The following is a 19,373-nucleotide window of genomic DNA, read 5'->3' on the forward strand; positions in this document are numbered from 1 at the left end:
ACAAGCTAGTGGAAGGATTCACCCCAATCTGTCAAAAGCATCAAAGATTGGAACCATCATGGACATAATTCTATCAGCTGAATCAACATTGATTAATTGGTTGATAGAGAAAAATTTGACCTCCCTTCACAAAGTATTGGAAGGTCCTTAGTTGATAAGCCACTTAGGGCACTAACATTAGCCGGATTTGATTGTCGAGCAAGGGGAGGCTTGATTACCTTGCAAATGCAATTTGTTCATGTACCTAGAAATAGGCTAAATATGGCCAAATAGAGGCAACTTAAAAAAGGTTCAATTGTTGATGTAAAATAGCTAGTTTTATTGCCCAAGCTTAGCCTCTCCATACCTAAGACCCGGTCATTAGTTTGGGCTAAATCAATTTCAAAAGATGACACACCAAAATATGCTTGATGTTTCATTTTTAAATGTGGTAAATATTTGCTCTGAATTCAATCTCATTTCCATTTAAGGAAATTGAATTGGATTTAAGACTAATTGTATTGATCTGTAAGTTTTTGGGATCCAATCAAATCAAAATAATCCAATATTACACAATTAGTTTTATATCCACTCGGACTATTATTAATACTTCCGGTTGCACCACTCAAGATTCAAACCCAAAATCTTTGATTTCGATATGGCCACTAGGACAAGCCCAAGTTCATAGTTTAATTGCTTAACTACACCCTAAATGCAATAAAACAACGATGAAAAGACATGCAGACACAATGGATAACTCATTTCACATTAAGTTTAGTAGACCAACACAATAATAAATGCATTAGAAATTAACACTTAGCTGCATAATAGTTATTAGGAAATTTTTTTTTTTTTTAATTCAAGGAGGTTGTGAAACATGGTGCCTTGCTTTCATATCAGTTTGGATTGGCTCAAGCTCATTTCGAATCGAGATACTCACTGATAAATGGTGATGATTTTGTATTGGCCCAACTTGATTCCAGATAAGCAGGTCAGGTCAATCAAGCCCTAATCCAGCCTGAACGGAGTCTAATGCTCTGGTGCTGGTACCATGAAAAGTGAGTGGAACCGCAGATCCGGGCTCGGTCGGACTCACCGCGCAGCCGAGGTGCCGACAGGCCGGTACATTAAGCCCAATCCAGACGCTGTTGCCGCTGGACGAAGAGAAAACCAGGGGCACGATGGCGTCGTCGCGCTCCATCTCGCCTCCCGCTTCTCCTCCTCGTCCTTATCCGAGTACTGACAGGTTCTCGGACTCCCTTTGCTTTCTCCAGTACACCGCTTCTCTCAAATGTAACTCCGCGCAACCTCTTCCTCTGCTTTTTTTTTTCCCAAATCCTTTTTCGCTTTTGTGCTGATTTTAGTCAAAGTTTCAATTTATTTGCTTATCATCTTTTTGATTTTATATTGGTAGGTTATGATCTTATTATTCATATCTTGTTGGGTATGTTGGATTCGCTATTCATGGGTGTTGCTTTCACAGCTTGTTGGATTTCAATGGGGTTATGACTTGTTGTCAGATGGTTAACTTTTTTAGTTACCTGCTTTTCATATTGTAATTGGAATCGTATTGGTTATTTTATTGCTCAGATAGATGTTATTGTGGGTTTTGAGACCAGTATAGTGGTGGACAATAGACTACTGATGGTGGCAGTGGAAGGAAGCAGCAATGAATTGGGAAAAGAAGAAAGGAAAATGGAAAGAGGTGGGGCATGTGGAGCAAGATGGAAAGATGGGTCCGAGGCAGGCCGGAGGAAGAGGGGAGGAGAGAAAGAAATAAAGAGGGAAAGGGAAAATTACTCAACAGGCTGGGGTCTTGAATCGCTCGTACCAACTCATTCTTGATAAAATTTCATGATATAAAGAAATATCTCATGAGATGATTACCTATTCTGAAAGACCAAAACTACCTATCTAAAGTAAGAACTAGAAGGGAAAAATTTGTGATTGCAAGTTGCCCTTAGGAGAGATTTAAACCAAATTATGTTCTGTTATGTATGCCCAGCGATACATGTGGACATTCTATCAATTAGGCCTTGTAGTGCATGTGATTTGATTAAGAGGGAATGCTTAATAGGTGGCTGGGAGGAATCCTGAATGTACAGCATACATGCTTGATCAAGAGGGGAACATTTGATGGATGGTTGTGAAGCATGTTTGAGAGACAAATGGTGCCAGTGTAGATTATAGTTGTACAAAGAACAAATGAATTTCATGTGACATTCATAACTAATTCCACAAAGAGCATCTGTTTTTTATGGACAATTAAGCTTCACGATGTCTGCAGCGTCAACACTTTGGATATTGGAAGATTACATGATGTGGCACGACAATACGTTTTGAAAATGGAGTGTTTTACCTATGATAGTTCAAAAATGTCAAAATAGCATAGAGTTATAAGTTTTCCTATTAAAGAACATCCTAGTGTAAGTAACAAAACCTCTTTTTGGCCGTTCCAAGCTTCACATGGATTTAATCTATAGTGTATTTTCATATTTATTAAGTTTCAACTTTCCTTTTGTTTTTGGTAAATTATTTATACTATCGATTATCCAAATTAATATATCATTCAACTCATGAACATATAAAGCTGAGCTACAGTCATACCAGTGTGATTGAGCTTGAATTTATTTTGTACAAACTGCATGATGGACCATATTAAGCAGATACATTATCAATCATGACATATAATATATGAAATGCCTCCATCGTCATCATCATCATTGTCTTTTGCTGTCATCATCATCAAAGCCTTTGCACATTCAAATGCATGGACAACCATGGAGCCGAACTTGAGTGAAGAAGGTTATATTGAAGGATCTTCAACTTTCAACTAGTGGCTGTCAACCTAGGGGGTGTTTGGTTCGTAACTAAAATCGGAATGGGAATGAGAATCGGATTGGCTTGGAATCGGAATCGGAATGGCCAAATCCTCCAAAACATTTGGTTCGTGACTGGAATCAGAATCGAAATCGAAATTGGAATAAAAATTTGAATCCATAGAGGAGAGTAGGGATTGAGTTCTATATAGATTGAGTCATTCCTATTCCACCCTGGAATTGGAATCGGAATCGGAATGGGATTCCTCCCAACCAAATGGTTGGAATGGGAGTCACCCATTTCAATTCCGATTCCGGACCCCCACTCCCCCCACCCAAACGCCCCCCTAATGTCCATCCTTTGAGAGCCTATCCTGAAATTTAGTTTGTCCATATGATGAGCTTATTCATTTTAGTGTTGGCTCTCCATTAGACTTGGAAGAGTCTAGTTTGGTGGAAAAGGAATATGGCAAGGTTTACTACAAGGAATTACACTTGTCCCTTAATTCCAAAAATCAGATGCTTGGGATATCTCAGGCTTATGCATCACATGAACACAGATTGGATAGTAGTGGTAGAGCTAGGGTGCACAAAAATGAATATCATGCTATATAAATGAAGAACAGATATTAAAATACTAAAGGAGCAAATTTCTGAGAGGTTGTTTAAGTTAAAGCCACAATACATCAAATCATAATAATGGCAGAGGTGACAAAAAGAATATTAAATGACCTAATACCTCACCCAGAAAGGGCAGCTAGGAGGGTCCTCATAGATATTAGGAGGGCAAGTTTCCTAAGCTAGTCTGACAAGTTATTGAAGGGGTTTAGGGATGAAAAGGAGCAAACCATGAGTAATGGTGATGGAAAATGATGTGGGTGAGTGATGAGGGTTTCTCGGTGGCAACAAGGTCTCGTTGTGCTGCAAAGAGAGCATAATTGAATGGAGGTGGGGACTCCGGTGGGTGAGGAAGAGGCTGTGGGCAATGATTGCAGCAAAGATTTGATATTCATGTAAGAATACAGGAAATGTCTACCTGAGGTCCTGAACTTCACAAATGAGATTCTTAGAGCTTGTCACCACTCAAAAATCAAATTTTCCATGGCTGCTGGGATGTCGAAGGCAGAAAGGAAATGAGAAGGGGAGAAAAGTTGTGGGGGCTGTCACTGTCTCACGGCCTTTGTTTCTTTCCTTTGTAGTTTGTCAAGCCATACTGTTTACCCTTATCTTCCTTGTCTTCTTCAACTGATGTAGACTATATCTTTAACAAATTGAAGGCCTCAACATCTGTGCTGCAGCATGTATTTCTTTTGGACCAAGATAGTTAAGCCATAGTTTAAAGAGCTCACATAAACTAGTTTGTACCAATAACAAAAAATCTTTCATCTTTGTAGTAGCTTGTCATTTTACTTGTGGACGTATTGGAAACTTGCATCATAAAATCAACAATAATTTTGTACTATGGGAATCAGTCTTCTTTGTATATATACACACATATCTATATGTATATTTATGCATCTGTGTGTGTATTTATGCAAGTATTTTGCACAAAAGGAAGTGTGAAGTCCAATAAAATAGAGAATCTTCCAGATATTATTTGATTTTTACATCTAACTAGCTCGATAAATACACTTTGTTCCAAAATTTTTATAACAAATTTGCTGTGAAGTCCTAGTCTAGCTATTTTGTGCCTTTTGAAGATCAAATGGGAAAAATAATCAGATTAATGCAACAAAGGTTAGCACTTCTCAGACCTTTTTTAGATTGTCAATATATGTAAAATGGGTAGTCAAAGCCGCTGACCTCTGCTTTAGTTTCATTCCCTTTAAAAAACATATAGAAATTTTCTTACTATTGTATTAGTATAAGTATATAGAAATTTTCTTACTATTCTATCAGGATGATAAAAGTTCTATACATTTGTTCTTATTCATTTGGAAAGAAAAAAAAAATGCAGGTGGGATTAGTACCTCCATACAACATCTTGTTAGGATTTTTTTTTTCCTCTAGAAAACTCATGGACTAAGTGATGAAAATTTTAAAGTGGAAGTATGGTAGTCAATAGTCACAGACTTGTACTGGAGGCATCATGGTGGCAAAAATTGAGAACAAAGTGGTGGAGACTTATTTAGGATGTGTGAGCATATGTAATGAAAATTTATTTAGGGCCTTATAAAGTGAGTGGCTCAAATTTTTATGTGCTAAAGGTAGCTAATGTATGCAGTCTACCACTATGCTAACTTGCTAAGCAATGCACATATTTAATATGTTGCCTATAAGTGAATTTTATTCTTTCTATGATTATATAATGAAAATAAATTATACAATATGAAGTGTACATTGCTTTTGTTCACCATGGCACATTGTGAATCCTTCGTGATAACATAAATTCTGGTTTTAGGCCCCAATTAAACATTGTTCAGTCCAATTCATGCTCCAGTTTCATGGTATTGAAGACTAAAACCACCAGCTCTATATCATCATGAACTTTAACGATTTTTGTAGACTATATATGCTCTTTGTATAATCTACATTGTAGGATTGAATCTTTGATTCTACATGACCTCTTTCCTACTTTCTCGTCTCTGAATGTTTTCATTTGGTGGTTGCTAGATGGCTGTGACCATCATCGATGATAATGTTGGAAATTGGTACATAAAATTTGGACCAAGGATCGTCGACTCGGAATCGGATCCTGTGCTGGTTGGCCGGCACTACGAGTTGGTATGCCCTCGTACCGGACTGTACTGGATCGGAACCAATACGAAAATAGGGGATGAACTAGGGAGGAAAAGAGAGAGAAAGAGAGAGGGAGGAAAAGAAAGGGAGGTTGGTGGAGATGCCGATGGTGGCCACCAGAGGGCCATGAAGGCTTCCCGGGCTCCATAGTCTGTGGAGAAAATGAGAAGAGAGAGAGATAGAGAGAGGAGAAGAGAGGGGAAGGCAGCGGCGATGCCGTTGGAGGGCCGTCGAGTGATCGTCGTGGCTGTCGGATGGCCCAAAACATCCCCATGTCCATCGTGGGTTCGAAATAGGGGCTTCACTCATGTTTTATTGGATTTTTAAAAAAAATACGATGCATGGTAAAGCCAGCAATTGGTGTGTATCGGATTTTTTAAAAAATCTAACAAAACAAGGGCGAAGCCTTTGTCTTGAACCTGCAGTGGCCGCGTGGGTGGTTTGGGCTGTTCGGTGGCCATTTGGTTTCCTCCCTGCCGTCTTTTCCTCCCCCCTCTCCCCTCTCTTCTCTTCTCTCTCTTTCTCTATCTCTCTCTCTTTTGGCATCTCATGGAGGATCGTGGAGATCCGGAGGCTCGGTGGCTCTCTGGCGGCTTAGACAGGCCACTGCCGGCCTTTCTCTTTCCTTTCCTCTCCTTCTCTCTCTCTCTTCCTTTCTTTTCTTCTCCCTTGTTCTGTTTTTGCCAGCATTCTGAATCGAGCATCCAAACCGCAGCAGTTCGATGAACCATGATTTGGACCATTAAGCATTGGTTCATCACCTAAGCCTTTTATTGTGTTGATGGATCTTTGAGTTGACTTGAACATTCCCACCTTTATCTTTTCAAACTCTCTATCAATGAACAATGTTTCAGTATCAATTTTGGCAAATGCATCATCAAAAGTGATTGCAGATACCAACAACCAAGTTTAGGAATGTTGTACCTACTACTTAATGTTGAAATGGACATTGTGCTCATTTCTTTGTTTTTGGGTGTCATAAAGTTCTTTAAACCCCTAACATCTATTCATTTAAATTCTAAATAGCTTGAATTTCACATATTTTGGTCTTAGCTATCTCAAAAACAAAGATGGAGCTTAATTCAAGAATATTAAGTATCAAATATCCTATCATTGTGCCAAAGTTACTATGTGGTGTTTGCTATGATTATACTAAAATAGCAGATTGTGTTGCTTTAGTTTGGAGATCATCACTTGCACCGCAGGTTTCGTTGTCCTCTTTTGTGTCTTTTATCCATTCCCTGCCCCTCCCAACCTTATTGGATCTGTTGTCTCAGTTGTTTGGGAGTATGTAACATTCCAACTTCTAAGTCCATAGTTTATATTTGAATTTGAAGGTTGCTACTCAACCCTGTTTTTCAGTCCTATTTCATAATCTTTGCAGTCTAGTCCTTCTGCTCATTTGCTTTCCACTTTAGTAGCTTTTATTCTTTGTTTTATTAAATTCATAGTTAGACATCTCCTTCCTCTAATCTTGCGTTACCAAATGTTTGAGGCTTTTGTTTTGTTTTGATGATTTATCAAAAGGTTCCTTTATTATGTTCTAGCACTTTGCTTATTTGTTAGATCCCTTTGGTGTTACCAATAGAAGGATCCTTTCACCTCCCACAATTTAGAGTTTTCACAATTTTATACAGCGCTTTCTTCATGTTGCTGTCATTTTTTCTTTTTCTATCTTTCTGTAGTGCCGGTGGCATTGGGGAAGGAGAGTTTCTATTTTGTCGTCATCTTGGCAATTCTATACTATCATGATATTCTTTAGGATTGAGGTCCATAATTTGGCTTGTTTGAGTTGGCACATTATTTTCATTCTTATGATCACAGTCTTTGCCTCTTTTTCTTTTCCCCTTTGTTCCAAGGTAGCTACTTTTTGTGCTTCAATACAAAGTCAATTTCTTCTTTTAATGACTTAAACGTCAAGGTTAATATTAATCATTTTTTATTTGATTTTACCATCCACTTATTGTCCTTGACCTTGCCTTTTCTTTTGAGCATGGTCTCCCTTTGACATGTTGCTGGATCATTTTACTTTTGCCTTTTGTTCCAAATCTTAGTTTGACATCTAAATCATGCTTCTATTTTTCCTTATTTTTCTTCCTTTTCATGCGACTACATGTTGAATTTATAGCTTTTTTACTGGGTGAACTTACACCGGTTTCTACCTGTTCCTTGTGACAAATAGCTTTGGCCGTAAGCACCGCCACCCATTCTATCGTTAAATTTCACAAGGTGTTCTACTCTGGCAATCCTCATCTCGATCTTGGTATCCTTGTTGCTTGAAGAGCGGCTTCTTCCTCTTGATTTGCATGCCCAACTGATCTCCTAAACTGCTTTATGCCATCTGTGATATGACTACTTATCTGCTGTCATATCTGATTTTTTTATGCTGTCACCAGATGCTTGAACCCATGCTTATATTTTCCCTACTGTCCTGCTCCTTGAACCTATACAAGGCCTAGGTATTTTAGGCCAATTCAGTTGGACCAACCTTCTGGCCCAAATGGGCTAATTCATTTTGGGCCTGCTTGGGTTTTGGAGTAGGCCCGGGCTTAGGCTAGGATTTTGAAAAAGAAAAATTCAGGCTTGGCCGTGGCTCGAAGCCCCCCCCCCCCCCCCCCCCCCAAAAATTCCAGATTGGGCTCGAGCTAGGGCATGGCCTACTCCAATTCTAACCCTAATAACCTATTGGCTTTCTCATTTTGCACTTCAATATTTGTTTGATTGCAAATAGATTGTTGGCTCTCCACATGCGGTTCATTAAATTGCATGTTGTAGCAAATGGCTACAATATATTGGTATTTGTGCAGCTTGTTTTCTTAAATTGCTTGATGGGCAATATGATCAAACTCATACTATGAAAAATTGTCAGAAGGAATTATACCCGCTCTTTGGACTTACAACTTTCTCCATGAAACGCACTTTTTGCTACATTTTCCTTTGCTTTATCTTTTTTCTCCATGGTATACCCTATTAATTATTTGTATTGAAATTTTTAGGCCTAGAAGCTAATCGGGACAAGAGCAAATGTCAACAGCAATTTGATGATTACAAAGAATGCAAGAAGAAAGAGGTATGACATTCATTGCTTGGAGTTTAGAAGACTTCATTTTATTGATGCATTGGATGTTGTAGGCAAGGTTTTACGTCCTGACGGGATGGGGGGTGTCCTAGCCATTCCGTCCCATTCCTGTGAGAAAACGAGATCGGGATGGAGTCGGGACTTTGAAATCCATCCATATAGAAAAACGAGGAACAAAGAAGGGAAGATGAAAGAGAGAAAAGTGAAAGGAAGAAGAAGAAGAAAAATGAAAGAAAGAAAGGAAGGGAGAAAAAAGAAAGGAAGGAAACAAGGGAGAAAGAAAAGAGAAAAAAGAACAAAAGGGAAAAAAGAAGGGATGACAAAAAGAATGAAAAAAGGAAAAAAAGAAAGGTAGAAGAAAAAGAAAGATAAGAAAGAAAAAAAGAAAAGAAAGAGAGAGAGATGGAGCATATATATCGAGATGCATTACCAAGATGGCTATTGGGACAGGACGTGATAGCGGGACGTTCTATTCCATGGAGATATTGGGATATTTCTGTCCTACGGGATTTAAAATCTTGGTTGTAGGTTTATTTACCAAAAGTTAAACCAATAACTGATATGTAGCTTTTATGACTTTTGATCTTGGAGATATATTTTCTTTATTTTTCTTTATTTTATTTATCTATATATTTATTCCTGGTAATAGCTTGGTGAGCTGTTTAGTTAGGCATTATAATCAATTGTGCAATATCTATTAGTTTGATGGTTGAATATGTATACAGTACATATGTAAGTACATAAGCAATATTATGTATTTGAGAAGATTTACATTCATATTAAGCTTTCTCTTATAAGGTAGAGTGTGCTTGATGGGTGTGCCTGTTAGATGGTGAGAGGAAGCCAGTTCTTTTACAAATTGACCAATAAGATGAGATTGTAAATCCTCTTCATTAGTAGCATTGTACTAATGGTAGAAGTGGGAGTTCAAGTTGGATACACAATATAAGTCAGGCTAATCAGGTTTAAGACTGATTTTTTTTTTTCCATTTGCTTTCTACTATAACAAAAATATGGTGTGCAATGTTTATATCAGGTATATAATTTCAGAGCCTAGATAATCTTCTTTGAGGAGTTGGAAATTGCAAAGGAGTTTGGAGTCCGGGTGGGACATCCAAGCTTGTGCTGCTACTAACTCTCTGCCAGGGTGTTAGGCAGCTAATGTTAAGATCTTGGTTAACAGGAGCGTCTTTGAGTTTTTGTGGAGTGATGGAATAAACTTAAAAGTTTTGTGATGGAATGTAGGCTGTGAGAAGATTGGAAGCTATGAGTAGGTTTAGTTTACTTGATAAGGTGGAGATGATAACACTTGGTCGTTATGGCGGCAGTTGATATTTAAGAGATTGTTTTTAATGTGGTGGTTAATGGTGATCTAATGCTGAAACTTGGTATATCTTAAATTGTCTAAGTAGATTGTGTCTCATATGGTGTTGTAAGTGGCTATTGGATTCAAATTTCAGACCGAGGATTATAACTACTTTCCAACTAATTATATGATTAAACATAACCATAAAACAGAGATCAGGTATGCTCATTAGCTGATCGGGGAAGATATGAACCATAAAGAGTATGCTAATTAGGATTGTGTTTTCAAAAAATCAGGTTGGTTAGAGAAGCCATGACCTTGAATCCTTGATATGGTTTCTTTTGCCGCTGTTTCCTCATCAGTTAAGAAACCAAAAATTGGAAATGGATAACCACTGAAGTAGCAATCTGGTATAATTTGAAATCGTGAGACCCTTTATGCTTGTACTTTTTGCCAACATGAGAAAAATTTGATAATAATCATTTATACCTTGATAAGATGTCGGATTTCTCTGTATTAGCTCCATCTCCAGAATTCTAAAGCAGTAGTACAAAACACAAAAAATGAAGAAACTTGGGTGTGCACAGGTTTCAATCCCTTGAACTTGGAATAAGAGATGCATACCTTTCCCTTATGCTTAGGTTATGCTCTCCTCTACATACTTAGGTTGGAATTGGAACCATATTCAGCCTCACCATAAAAGCAGGAAAAATGAATGAAAACAGATAAATGTCAGACTCCTTTAAACTGAATGATTTATCATGAACACAGCAAACTAATATCGGACTGGAGAAATTGGGGACTTCATAATACTCTTGTTTCTCTATCTGAGCTCCTAATTGGACCTCAATCCTAGCTAGAGATAAAAGGAGGGGGGTTGGCTCCCACCCCTTGAACACAACTATAGAGGAAGAAATAAAGAAGAGAGTCTTATTTTTGCTAAAGGTATAATCTCTTACCCAAGGATAACAGTTTCAGCTTGCAATGATTATACATGCCTTTAGTTTATTTCTTCAAAGATAAAGATCCTGTTTTGCTGCATTTCCTTATATCTTGCAATCCTTCATCAGCATCTTTTATTTCAAGTATCATTGATGTAGTAATTTATGGTCATTTTGATAATTTCCTCCACAAACAATTAGAAGAAGGCCTCTTGGTTTACCTTAAAAGACATGGATGATTTAATCCTCTGCTTTTTTGCAGAAAATCAGCAAAAGTTTGTAAACAACCAATCAAACCATGCCTAAGATGTATATTGAAAATGACAGATGGCTCTACTATACTTTGAGAGGGGTTGAAGAACCATTTTCAGCAAAGCCAAGTGCCTGACCTGGGCATATTCAGGTGTGGGGGGCTGGGAAGAAGGTCTTTTAATTTTCCTTTCTTTCTTTCTTTCTTTTTTAAATAAAGAAGTTGACATGAGGACAAGTCTAGGAACATATCATAGGTGCAGGCCCCTAAGCAGAAGATCCATGCTACTAAGCCTGTTGCATGCATCCTATTTTTTGAGCCATGAAAAGACTGCAAATACCAACTTTAGTACCAACTTGAAGTAAAGCTTCTGAAGTTGTCTTCAGGGTGCAAAGATGGAATTAAAAAAAAAAATTTAGGAAGGAGCTATAGCAGTTTTATTCCTATTCGTAGTTATGGTTGCGCCGACTGCTACTAAGAACCTAACAGAACTTTTCTAAATGTGGGTTCTGAAACATTCGTCGGTATACCACTCCACGAGCAAGGAGTGCAGCGATCAGAGAGAGAACAACTATAAGAAAAAATGGACATTCTGATCTCCGATTACATTGTATCACTGGGTTTAACTTACATACTTCTCACTTTAATAACTTTAACGCTCATTCTATATGGTTTTTTTGTAGCCCTTGTTACTAAGGTTTTTACTAATGAATGGATGCTCTGACATTATGAGTTATTAGTGTTCTCTAATCTTGTCATCTTAAATGGGTAAATCCATAGTATGAACTTTGTAAAGGGCATTCATATCATGGCATCTCATTGTTAGGCTGGTGGTAATGCATTTGCTAGGTAGTATAGAAACGAGGATAGACTGAGACTCCATTTATCTTGAGACAATGTTGAGTGACTCGAATCTTTCAGCAATAGATTTGATAGGCCATTATTAGATTGTCGGGCTACATCCATCGTTTAGAGTTGGTGCAAGATGTATTTGATTAGTGTAGATGAGAAGTGGTGAGATTGATGGCTGCTGTTTTGGTGGCATGTGGTCGATCATTGTAATGTGATTTCTCAAGGATGTCAGAATGAGCAGATACTGTGGACACATAGGATGCAACAAGATTTTCATATTTATTTTACTGTGAAATGGAATATGCGCAAAGTAAACCATCTGATGGAGGTTACATGCCTGTGAAGTAAAGAACACTGATTAATGAACGCTGATTCATGGAGTAACGTAAAGAGACCAGAAATTGACTTTCCTTATCAAAAATATTTTTCTACCAGCTTAGTTGGAACTCCTAATCCAAGAAATTTTATACTAAGATTCTGTGGATAACTTGTTAAATCCCAGGTCTGAAATATTTTTGAAATTTCATAGAAACAAAACATAATAATGTAAAGATAATTTACATTGTACAGACTCAGGATGCGTCTTCATCTTCCATTTATTTTCTTTCTTACTAATGTACAAAAGGAATATGAATTTGCATTTCCCCTGTTCATAGTTATTCCTGAATTAATTTTTCGTGTCTTTAATGACAGAGGGAGGCCAGGTTAGAAAGAAATCGGAAAAAATCTTTCTTCCACTAGATGGAACAGCAGTAAAGATTTTCACTCAACAAGCTTTCGCAGTTGTCTTCGGGTGTATGAAACCCACAAACTTGTTTATTACATGAAAGAAAGCAGTATGTTTCCGCAATAGTGTCAGATGAACTTCAGCCAGGCACCAGGAGTATCCAAGTGGCTGACATCACCGGCAACGAATGACCAAGAAAAATATTTCCATGTATAGTTTGCATTTCGCTTACAAGTTTAATCTACATGGATCCTTGGAAACAGAATAATGTGACATTTGGTGTTTCATGGCCTCCCATAGGAGCAATATTGTTGTTCTGGCTTATAAAAATTTGATACCGTACCACAAGTCTATTGCAGAATGGATTTCTAGAATCTCATAATTGTTACATGTTAGTTGTCACCTAAGATTGCCCTTTCCAGTGGGCTGATGTTGCAGGTTGCACATGTGGATAACCAGACAGCCATTTGTGAGGATTTAGTGCTTTGTCTAATTGTTTCTGATATTGCACTGATGAGCTTGTTTATTCTAACTACCTTTAGATGTAAAGTATCAATGTGTTGGAACGATGATAACGCGATTCTTGGATGTGCAGCTAACTTATTTTAAGAGCCTATTTTGCATGATATGGTAAATCATGGGAAAGTTGCATGCGAACCGTGTTTAACTGCAATAAGCTGCATCAAACAATACACTGCATTAATTTGTGCCTCCTTAAACGTGACTTAGCTGTGATTAAATCATATCAGAGCAGTGCTGAAGTATGCTGCTGATCTGAATCGTTGTGCAATTCTATGTTTTCCCTGTCCATGCTGACCTGCATGAATCCCGGTGCCTCTATGGTGTTGGATTATCATCCTGTTTATAGTGTTGACAACATAAGTTAATTGCTTGTTAGACATAGCAAAGAGAAATGCTTCCCTACCTAGCTTCTTTAGCCAGGATATAAATTAATTAGTCGAGTCCTGTTGGTGTTATAGTAGTCTAATGGAGGGTTTTTCTTTTATGAACTAATCGAAATTTGTTAAGCTTTCAGCATGTTTCTTTTTTATCTGGGCTGGGGCTTGGTTTCTTATTTTGAGTTAGATTTGTGTGGTAACAATATCAATATGAGATCAAGCCCATTGTGTTTGGTTAAAAGCTCCATAACCTGGTCCGATCCAATAGCTATAGTAAGTAGTCTAACTTATGAGCAAAAGTAACTGTTTCGGCCGAACAGATCTAATAGGATGGGATAAAAAGGGCCTTGCTCACTAGAAAGCCAAATGGTAGCATAAGTGTTTAAACTCAAAACAAATGCTTTAAAAAGGACCTTTCATCAAACTGAAAAGAGTCCAGGTCATGGATCACCTATTCAACAAAAAGTCAACTAGAATCGGACTGTGACATCATAATAGCATAAAAATTATATTAACTATTAATTTTATACATAGAAAATTATGTTAAAATTATAACTATGTACAGAAAAAACGTAAAGAAAAATAATTTTCAAGCAAATTTTATTACTTATTGCTACAATAATACAAAATTATTGCTGCTGCATGCCAACCATCCACCATGCATTGGTGAGCATTGTGGAGAGGGAGAGAGAGGAAGAGAGATGGACTCATGGTACATGAGAGGGGGCTTCTGTCTGACTATCGTTTGTATGCTTTCTATACTGGCACAAAGAGAGAGCCTTGAGGTGCGAGAGGTGACAGAGAGTTGTCAAGGGCTTAAGAGGAGGCTTCTATCATTTCTATCTCTCGAACCCTAAACTCTTTCTCTAGGATTCATATAAGAATTAGCCAGCTCATTTGAACCTAAAGTGGTTCAAATGAACAACTGTTCTAATCATATTTTTGAGAATTTTTTTTTTTAAAAATTGATTGGTTTTACACCAATTCGATTTTAAAGGGATATTTGGATTGGAGACCTCACTAGTTAACAGCTGAACAGTTTGACTAACTGCTTTGATCTAAGTTTTATACATTGCTCAAAACAATACTACAATCATAATATTGAGAATCATTTTGTCCGATTTTAAAGAAAATTCTATTTATTATCTCTTTTATGCCTTATTTGAAATAGAATTCTATTTTTAATATATTATCTTATTCAGTTTAAAGTTTATGTTTTAGTAAATTTTATTTTTTTGAATTCAGATAAGAGTCAAACTCTCACCCATATGATCTCTATTCAAAGGGATAGTTGGTATTTTCTTTAGGGATTGGAAGAAAGAGAGAAGAGAGATTATTTATGCGTACAGAGACTTTTTTGTGAGATATCTTTGTGAGGTTTTGGTCTTTATTTTTTTTAAATAAACTTATTTTTTTCTCTCAATTTTTTCTTTCATAATTATTTATTTCTCACAATTCTTTGCAAATAGTCTCTTTGTTTGGTATTTGTTTTGGATCCTGCATCGACATGATTGATCTATTTCATGTAGCATGCTGTTTTATATGGTATTAGAGTTATAGTTTTGTGATTGGTGGCTCATGTATTTCTCTAGATATATTTAGATTTATTTTGTTAGAAAAAAAATAGAAGTGTTCGAGAAATTTTATTAATTTAAGAATTTGGTTGAAAATTATTTTAAATTAAAAATTGGTTGCTTAAAAATTGATGGAGGTGGTGAATATGTTTCAAAATTTTTTTTTGATTATTTGATTAGTTATGGCATACGTGGACAATTTATTTGTCCAAATATTGCTAAGTAGAATAGTGTGGCAAGGAGAAAGAATATGCATCTATTTGAGACTATCCACGGTACGACTCATGCAAAGAATTGAAGCATGAATTCTAGATAGCGTACATACAGGAAGCAGTTTATGTTCTTAATAGAAAATCTATAAGAAATATTGATACTATGACTCCCTATGAAAAACTGTTTGAAATTGCCTTGATATTTCTCATTTTCATATGTTTGGATGTGTTTGCTTATTTATAATTATGATACATTCTCTAATAAGCTAGATAAGAAGTTTGTTCTCCAAGAGGGAGAGGCGATATGAGGTGGCGACGAAAGCCGCCGAGGTCGAAAAGAGTGCCGACGAGTGGGTTGCTGAGGTCGGCCGTCTTGCGGTGAAGGCATTTAAAATTTTTGAGGAATTCAAAGACATGAAAGTTGCATTCGGTTAAAAGGCCTACAATACCGGCTTGGAGAGTGGATTTGAGGATTGCCGATGCCTGATCATTGCTCGACTCCCTGAGATGGACCTCTCTTTCCAAGATAAGGATGAGGAAGAAGCTGCAGAGGAGCCCGTCCTTTCTGAACCCACAGTTGCCAAGGGATGATCGGATGGAGAACCGACGATTGTTGAGGTATCCTCATCTCCAATTGCTGACATCCTTGCCCTGACGCCAACTCCTTCAATTGTAGGGCCCGTTGGCCTATCGAAGGTTGCTTAAAGCTTGACCGATCCTCCAAGCGAGGTCAGAAATTAAAGTATCTTGTACTTTCATTTCTACTACTTTTTATATAAAGAAGATCTTTATTAATGAAATAGACTCCCCTTTCTTTCTTTAGAAATTGTACCATTCTGTATACTTATCTAGTCTTTCCAACAAGCTGTCGATGGGTATAACTTTCTCATTCTCTATACCGAACCCTTGTTGGCTCCTATTGCTGTGCGAATTAGGACTCGCATCAACGACCTAGAGAGAAAGATGAAAGCGCTAATCAAAAAGACTTCGGATCGGAAGAGAGAGCTTTCCAAGGTCAGGAAGGCATTCGAGGAGGCTTCAGCAAAGGCCAAGCATCGTCGAGCGGCTGTTTGGCCGAAGGATAAAGCTCATGCCGAGAAAAGAAATAAGCTGATCGAAGAGTATAAAAGATTGTCAGGAGTTGCTGAGAGGGCAACTTGGGATGCGGCTGCCAAGGTACTCCAACATAGCTGCCGACTCTAATAGGCTCGGGAGAGGATTTCAGCACTAGAGTCATCGAAAGCAGTCGAAGAGGATAAATGGGAATCTGCCGCACTCGTTGCGTGACTTCAGAATGAGTTACATGCCACAGGGGCGAGTATCTCAGATCTCGAGCGGGCATAGGAGAAGGCAGAGCTCGATTCTCAGGTAGGTCCTAGCGACGTAGCGACACTTATACTTGTACCGCAGGAGAGTCGTCTAGTCGTAGTAAGTCCTCAAGCTATGGTTGAGTCAAAGCCATGTACGGGTTGGCTGCAAATTGCGGCTTAGTCTGCGCTGAGGGAGAATCGGCCTACTTCGGTAAGACCTCGGGTCGGCGGGGATTTGACAAGACAAGGATTTCCATAAGGGGAACTCGATAGATCTACCCTGGGATACTCCGGTGATAGGATTCGATGCATATTCGACTTTGGCTTCAAGGCCGGCTTCGCGAGATGTCGAGATCAAGTTAGGATGCTGTTCACTAGGCTTGATCCTTCTGGCCTTTCAGAGGGTGACCTCCACCCTTCTGTTCCTCGCAGCTTGCCCGTGGAGTAGTGATTCGTGAGATCACTTCTGAGGGCATAGAGTCATGGGGGAGGAGTCCCGACGAAAGTCAGAGTGAAGCCGATTCTTCCATTGTTCACCACCTTTGTAAAGCAGACAACGAAGATGTGGGGATTCGAGAGGAGGGGTCCGACGAAGCCTCGGAGCCAGAAGTTAATTGCCCCCAGATGTGAAGTTTTCGTTTCTCCATTGGTGTCATTTGCTTGATTGAGGTGAATTTCTTGTAGCCATGACACTATAAATAAATGTTGATTCTGTGTTCCTCCTCGTCTTATATTACCCTTTCATGCTATCATCGAGCCATTGTGCTCGGATATTTTTTGGACAAATAGTCTTCAACAGGCTATCAAGATGAGAAATCCTCAGAGCTTAATAGGGTTTGCCGCCTTAGGCACTTATTGCAATCAGTTTAGCGCTTCAAAAAGCATCGCTCTAAGGGTAGTCGACTGGCCTCTTCGATTCAAGGAAGCGGCATCTTGAGAGATGGTGCATTAACTAAGAATGTTGGTGATTGTGCTACTCACGAGGGAATCAACGTAGACTAGCATTTAGAGCCTATGGGGGTTCTCCACATGGCGACCAGTCGATTTATGAGGCTTTATTCTGAATTGATTTCTAAGACTAGGGTGACGTGTCATTAATTGCTTGGAGAACCACCCAGGTCGCTAAAGCCAGTGCTTGGGTTCCAGTGGGGGCATTCGTGCCTATATAAAGGGCCTGATGGTTAAGAAAATATTTGCTATTCAGATCCCTCTGCATTGTTTGCAGCCTTCTATCTTTTTTTTTCACCATGATGCCCTCAAGGAAAGCCATGAAATAAGCCGTCAAAGAGAGGAGGGCAATGGCCAAGAAGGAGGCCTCACTCGAATGAGCGAGCAAGAGAGGGCCGGGCCAGTCGTCTACCGCCGACATTGGTGCACCACCTATTCCTCCTGCCCCTAGCTTAGCCAGGCTCCCATTAGGAGGGGTTGGCTACAGCCCGCCCTGGGTGTCTGCGCCCCTGACTCCTCCCTTTGGATCCCCGAGGCTATACAGGATCGGTGCATTGAGAAGTTCTAGACTTTCGCAGCTTTTGAGGAGGAAGTTACCAACGCCGCCACCTCCACTTTCATCCAGGGCTTTGAGGACTACAAATTTCATCTGTGAAAGATGATGCCTTAGCTAGACCTTCACTATCTTCAGCCAAGGAACAACGATGAGGAGTTGTTCTCTTTCTCTTCCGACGAGCAATGAATCCTCATCTTTGCACTTGCCTTCCTCCACTTCTTTGTCTTCTCTCTCCTCTCTCTCTCTCTCTTTTTCATTGTAAAAATCATTGTTGTCAATAAAAAGGCAAGTTTATCCTTATCGTATACTATGTTGGAATTCATGTTCTTGGTCAATTCGAGACCATCCAATGTAGGATTGGCAAAGGACCGACCAATAGGCCTTTCACCTGAAGTCAAACAAAGATTCCTTCCACGTAGGGCCAATCGAGAATCAGGCTGATCAAAGGCCATCCCTAAAAGCCGGGCCGATCAAAGATCATCCGATCAAAATTATTTTATGTTCTTTTTACTTTGACCGATCGAGGGCCAGACCAACCAAATAGGATTATGGATAACTGACCACTCAGGATTTGACCTTTGGGTACGCGGTCCGATATGACCCGACGAGATTGCATGGTGGCCCCCCATGGCTTTTCACTCGATGCTTATGTCTTAGGATGCTTGCTCACAAGCGGGACCTAGGGTCGATGGAAGGATATGGGCCGACTAAAGTAGGCCCATGAGTTAGTTGGGTGAACCCGTCGAACATCGCCACTCAGTATGCTTGGAGCAACCGATCGATTGCTTGATAGTTGTGCACCGATCGATCGTAGAAATAGCCGTTGGTTGGCAGCGGCAAGGGGCCTTAACTTGCTGGACCTTGGCCTCTTGACTTAGTCGGTCCGGACGGAATCCTCCCGACATATACCCCCTACTCCCGAGTCTGAGCTTTGGTCAGACGGAGGGAGTAATTCTGCGTGCGTCGGCTGAGAACATGAAGAGCCAGTCCCCTCATGGGACGTGCGCATCATTTTCAGGGTGTGCCTGCATTTCTGCGCCTGCATTAATGCATGTCACCTCAAAAGCCTAGTAGAGGGAGAGCGAAGGGATGCAATTGTGCCCTTTACGCCTAAATTAAATATGCACCAGCACAAGCAGTGCCTGTGATTAACCTCCAATCGACACGTAACACGATTTAATG

At 39.1% G+C, this 19,373-nt stretch overlaps 1 protein-coding gene across 1 annotated transcript; it reads left to right on the forward strand.

Moving 5' to 3' along the window:
- The first annotated feature begins 1,071 nt into the window (after window positions 1-1,071).
- Window positions 1,072-13,206, forward strand: LOC105054638 (uncharacterized). The gene is made up of 3 exons (XM_010936203.4): window positions 1,072-1,272; window positions 8,534-8,607; window positions 12,659-13,206. The coding sequence occupies exons 1-3, from the start codon at window positions 1,161-1,163 to the stop codon at window positions 12,704-12,706; spliced, it is 234 nt and encodes a 77-aa protein (XP_010934505.1). The 5' UTR covers window positions 1,072-1,160; the 3' UTR covers window positions 12,707-13,206.
- The last annotated feature ends 6,167 nt before the right edge of the window (window positions 13,207-19,373 follow it).

The sequence above is a fragment of the Elaeis guineensis genome, chromosome 12, assembly GCF_000442705.2.
Source record: "Elaeis guineensis isolate ETL-2024a chromosome 12, EG11, whole genome shotgun sequence".
Lineage (NCBI taxonomy): Eukaryota > Viridiplantae > Streptophyta > Magnoliopsida > Arecales > Arecaceae > Elaeis > Elaeis guineensis.